The sequence below is a fragment of the Cornus florida genome, unplaced genomic scaffold (assembly GCF_030987335.1).
Source record: "Cornus florida cultivar Cherokee Brave unplaced genomic scaffold, ASM3098733v1 CherokeeBrave_3.0.0_Hap2_Chr02, whole genome shotgun sequence".
NCBI lineage: Eukaryota > Viridiplantae > Streptophyta > Magnoliopsida > Cornales > Cornaceae > Cornus > Cornus florida.
The window spans coordinates 23,174,635-23,180,153 of NW_026775572.1; the positions used below are offsets into that span (position 1 = coordinate 23,174,635).

General features: G+C 34.3%; 1 protein-coding gene across 1 annotated transcript; it reads left to right on the forward strand.

Moving 5' to 3' along the window:
* Positions 1-360: 360 nt before the first annotated feature.
* LOC132295850 (protein FAR1-RELATED SEQUENCE 5-like) lies at positions 361-4,093 on the forward strand. The gene is made up of 4 exons (XM_059794122.1): positions 361-1,324; positions 1,687-2,585; positions 3,062-3,142; positions 4,016-4,093. Exons 1-4 carry the CDS (start codon positions 361-363, stop codon positions 4,091-4,093), a joined length of 2,022 nt encoding a protein of 673 aa, XP_059650105.1.
* Positions 4,094-5,519: the final 1,426 nt, after the last annotated feature.

Sequence of the window (5,519 nt, forward strand, 5' to 3'; positions counted from 1 at the left end):
GTGAAGTTTAATAAATAGGGACACTGATTACCTTCACCATCAAAATAAGCAATTAACACAGTTCTGCAAACTAATTTCACACCTCTGCAAAACTAATTTCACACCTAAAGTTAAATTTTTTTAATTCTTTCATTTGTCATCAGTTTGTTTAAATTATGGTATTTTTTTTACTTGAAATTGACTTTGGTTAAGCATTCTAGTATATCTGAAATCTTGGATAATTGTATGATTTTTTAGCCCTTTTCATTAGTTCGGTAAATATTTAGTATATATATATTTTTTGTCACAAGTTATAGAAACTGACTTTAACGTTTTGATAGACCTTTTGCTTGTTGTAGCATTCATACTGAAGTTATCCCAATGGATAATGACTTAAGTATTAATGATGTGAGAACAAGCGTTCCAATCGTTGCCGAAATCAATATTTCTGAAAACTTAGTAGCAGAAGTTGTCAATCCCATTGACATAGAATTCATACCAAAATTGAACATGCAGTTTCACACTGAGGATGAAGCATACGACTTTTATAATGCTTATGGGGGTAAACTTGGATTCAGTATTCGTAAGGATTATGCAAATAAAAGCCGTAAGATAGGAAATATTACAACAAGCAAGTTTGTGTGTTCCAAACAAGGTTTTAGGGTGAAAGACAAGAGGGATATCCATACAAGAAAGCCCAGGGCGGAAACTCGAACCGGTTGTGGTGCACTGATGCAAATTAGATATGACCGCAAGAAGGGAAAGTATGTTGTATATAATTTTGTCGAATCTCACAATCATCCTATGATAATTGAAGAATGCACACATATGATGCCATCACAACGAAGAATAAGTGTTGCCCAAGCAATTGATGTGGAATTGGCCTGCCAATCTGGAGTTCCACTCGGTAATGCATTTGAGTTAATGAGCAGGCAAGCTGGTGGGAGGCAATCAATTGGCTACACCAAAGTTAATCAACAAAATTTTCTAAGGACAAGAAGACAGAGTGAGTTAGAATACGGAGAGAAGACATGGTTGATGAATTATTTCAAAATTCAATCTTGTGAGAATCCTTCATTTTTTCACACCGTGCAGTTGGATAGCGATGAAATGATAACTAATATCTTCTGGGCAGATTCGAGAATGATAATTGACTATGGGCATTTTGGAGACGTCGTCACATTCGACACGACATACAAGCTCGTCCAAAGCAATCGTCCTTTTGCGGCTTTTCTTAGTTTGAATCATCATCGGGAGACTGCTGTCTTTGGACTAGCATTGATGTATGACGAGACTGCCAATTCCTTTGCGTGGCTGTTTGATTCATTCTTGAATGCAATGTCAGGTAAGTAGTCTAAATGTAAATTTTTTTTTTGCAATTATTAAAGGCTTCATCATGCCCTTTTAATAAAAATCAGAATCATACTGAAAAAGTATATATATATATATATAAGAAAAAAAGAAAAGAAAAGGAAGGGTTAAAAAAGGGCATGATCAACTTCAGCCTTTAATAATTGAACATGGCCATTCTTTTTTACCTTTTTTTTTATGTGAATTACTTTTTCAAATGAAGATATTTTATTGGGCCATAATGTTCTTGCCTTCAAATTTTCAATCCTGTTAAAAATTTTAGTGATGATGTATAATAAGATTGCCTATTCATTTACATGCCTTTTTTTTTTTATATATTCTTGAATGTAATGTTAGGTAAAGCACCACAAATGATTCTTACTGACCAAGATGGTGCAATGGCAAAGGCGTTGGCACAAGTTATGCCGAGGACAAGACATTTACTTTGCACGTGGCACATCATGGCAAATGCACAGAAGCATGTAGGCACCATTTTTAGGAATGATGAAGGGATTAAAAGTGTGCTGAGTCAATTCATGTACTGTTATGATGACAAGGATGATTTTTGTATACAATGGGATGTAATGTTAAGGGACTACAATGTTGTTGGTAACACATGGTTGAACAATTTGTTTGGTTTAAGAGAAAAATGGGGTTATCTATTTGTTAAACATTGGTTTACCGCTGGAATGCGGACAACGCAGCTGAGTGAAAGTTTAAATAGCTGCTTGAAAGAGTACTTAACCAGGAAAATGAGTATTCCAGATTTCTTCATGCACCTTGACAGGCTATTGTCAGACAAACGGTACAAGGAATATCAAGCTGAGTATGGTTTACTCAGTAAACTACCTAGACTTAAACAAAATTGTCCCATTCTAAAACAAGTGGGCAATATGTACACATTGAAGATTTTTGAACTTTTCCAGGACCAATTCATAGAAGCTTGTGTGGTTGGTACCGTGGAAGGAACAAGTTTTGATGAAAATGGATTACGTGTTTCTAGAGTATCTGTTCATGATGGCAGTATGGATCGGACTGTGACAAGGTGGGATGATGGCTTTCTAACTTGTTCGTGCGGGAAATATGCAATGGAAGGTATTTTGTGCAGCCATGTACTTAAAGTACTGAAAGACGACACTCAGTATTTCAAAGAATTACCTTCTATGTATATACTAAAAAGGTGGACGAGAAAAGCTAGGGATAACAGCGTACAAGACATCCGTGGATGTGAAGTTATTGCTAATCCTAAACTTGAAGTACGCAGAAGGTATAGGATGTTATGTCATTTTTTTACAGAAATCAGCTCATTTGCATCCGAGAAAGAAGATGTATTCAATAATTTGATGCTAAAGGGGATGAAATGGAAAAGGAAACACATTAATGTTGAAAGGCAATGTTTCGATGTTGAACAAGAGGCAACCAATTCAGCTTTTTCAACTAAAAGAAGTAATAATCATGAACATAATGAAAGTATCATTGGGGAAGCCGTGACCGGAAGTAATGCCAAGGGTATAAAGAATAAAGAAACAGGTGGTAAGGGACCAAGGCGCAGGAAGAAGAATAAGTTTGAACAATACATGCAGAGAAAAAAAAAACTATGTGAAACGAAAGGTTAATTTAATTTATTTTTCTATTATTTGATAATTTAATTTTTCAGTATATGTCATTAACATTTTGATATTAGCAATGTCATAATTTTGTTTTTACAATGAATAAATCTATTATTTTGTAGAAATCAAATGGCAACAACAGTGTTAGTGCAGGTGTAGGTGGCAGTAGTACCGTGCCACCTATTACATATGTACGTCTGAATGTGAGTTTTCTCCTTTTCTTAAATGAAAACATTGATTTTTTATTTTTTATATATTATTATAATTTTCAGAATGATAATCTCTTAATTAAGAATGTTTATATTGAAATAAGGGTTGTGACATTCCTAGCGTCGCCACTTGGATTTACGAAGATCATCACCCATGTGCACGTTTACATTCGGAAACAAATATCGACCAAATGACATATTGCCCTACCACTAACTTCAGTCATCCCAGGACTCCACCAACTGAATAGGTTTAAACAAACTTTTTTTCTGAACTAGGTATATAAAAATTAATGAACATTATTTCATATTTTTGAAATCCATTAGTTAATGAACAATGAGAATATATTGGCAGGGGACTCCATTTGTTTCGTATCATGAATGCCGATTCTCAGATTATCTTGTAAGTTTATCTCTTATAAAATTTATGCTTCTGCAATATATTCTAAACATGTATGTTTTAACTTTGCATTAATTAACGTATGTACAAACATTGTTTTTATATGATCCATTTTAAGGATGTTGATCACACTAGTGGTGACCGTAATTTGATGCCAATGTCGGAGGAGACAACATCCGAGATCAATCCTCCAGCTCGGCAAAATTTGTTTTGAGTTAAGAAATTCATAACAAATTGATGGTGTATAGGTATACTATGGTTGATGGATGATAACAGAATATGGTGGCATAAAAAATATATCCCTTTTTGAGTAAAGATTTGTAAATGTATGGATAACTTGTTCACTTTTGTTTTTTGGGTTTTGTATATATGGAAAATGAAATGGATTTTTATTCAGGCCTATTTATGTCAATTGAAATATGTATGTGTACATATATTGTTTAGTCCATTTTGTTTGTGATTTGGAACAGGTTGAAACCATTAATTTCAAGGTGACATGGTTCCGTGAATGGCATTTGGCTATTTTCTCCAATGATGGCGATACTTAATTGCCTCTTGCATATGGCGATTTTACATTAGACAGTGTTAATTAGATTATCCATCCCAAAAGTTCCATTTTGTTACTTCAAAAGTTAAATACAACATCACACTACATACATCACATTACATACATACACATATATCACATTACATACAGAAAACAACATCAACGGTTATCATCAGTTGACTATGACTTTTTCTCCAATGATGCCAGACACCATCAATATGTGGAGATCGCAATGGCAAAGATTACATTTTATTTTCTCCTCATTTATTTGCTCGACCATCCACCATTTGACGTGAACCATGTCACCTTCATAGTTCGGTGGTCCATAATCTTCCTCACAACAAGCAGGAATGTTATGAAATAACCCATTTGACCACCCTCTTTTCACTATTGAAATCATTTGTTCCCTCTGATGTTTTATGATCAGTTTATTTGTTATGTCTGTGTTCATGTTCGAAAGTTGTTGAATACCATTTACTTTATCAGCATCATTGCCATATATTAATGCAATGGCTAAAGCAAACTTACAACCAATATGTTGAAGATATGCACCTTTGGTTAGAATACTTAGGCCATCTGCCCGATTTTGATGCAAGAAAAATAGCTCCTACATCCAACATAAAGTTATTAAAAATAAACCCGATTAAATTACTTTCACAATTTAGTAAAGTGAGTGCAAGCAGCGTACCACTCCGGAGACAAACATAGCCTCCAAATTGCCATTATCAACACACTTTTGCATGAACACACATCGCAAATAGTAAGTATCACTGGTACCCCCCGTTTGTATTTCGTACAAGGATTTAAAACTGAGAAGTCGTAACATATGTGGCTCCAAACACACCATAGCTAGCTTATGAGAACTGCACATATTTAAACACTTTTAACAAAAAATTTCGTGAATGAAAAAAATATTATAAACATAAAACAATAATGTACAATTAAATCCTTACCATTGTTGAAGTTGTAGTAGGTCTTGAAAATTATTTGCTGCCACTCTACTAACCACCTCACTGAGCAACGGCGGTGGGAGTTCTTCTATTTTCATTTTCTGAGCCAACTTGTTTTGTGTATGCTGGTTACCTTTTGGGGGAAGGTTAACCATTGGTTTACCAGAAAGGGAAGAACTTATGGTGGATATATAGTCAATGTGCATAGCCAATTAATGTGGTAGGTTAGGATTAGTTGAACACGAAATTGTGTAATAACTCACAACATTAGCTGTAAATGTATAATTAAATGCACTGCTTGTTTGACATGACTAAGTATATCTACAACGGCAAACTTATATAGAGATATTTGGTTGAAGCGGCAAATCTCTTCTAAGTACATTCACCATCTCAACTAAGTATTCACATCCTGTTATTTAAGTAATAGCACATATGAAATTATATGAATTCACCATACTGTTTTTCTGATTTGAAGTG

Coding starts and splice junctions, on each gene's coding strand:
- LOC132295850 (XM_059794122.1), top strand. CDS start 361: ATGGATAATGACTTAAGTATTAATGATGTGAGAACAAGCGTTCCAATC. Junction 1,325..1,686: donor ATTCTTGAATGCAATGTCAG/GTAAGTAGTCTA, acceptor ATGTAATGTTAG/GTAAAGCACCACAAATGATT. Junction 3,143..4,015: donor TTACATATGTACGTCTGAAT/GTGAGTTTTCTC, acceptor GATTTGGAACAG/GTTGAAACCATTAATTTCAA.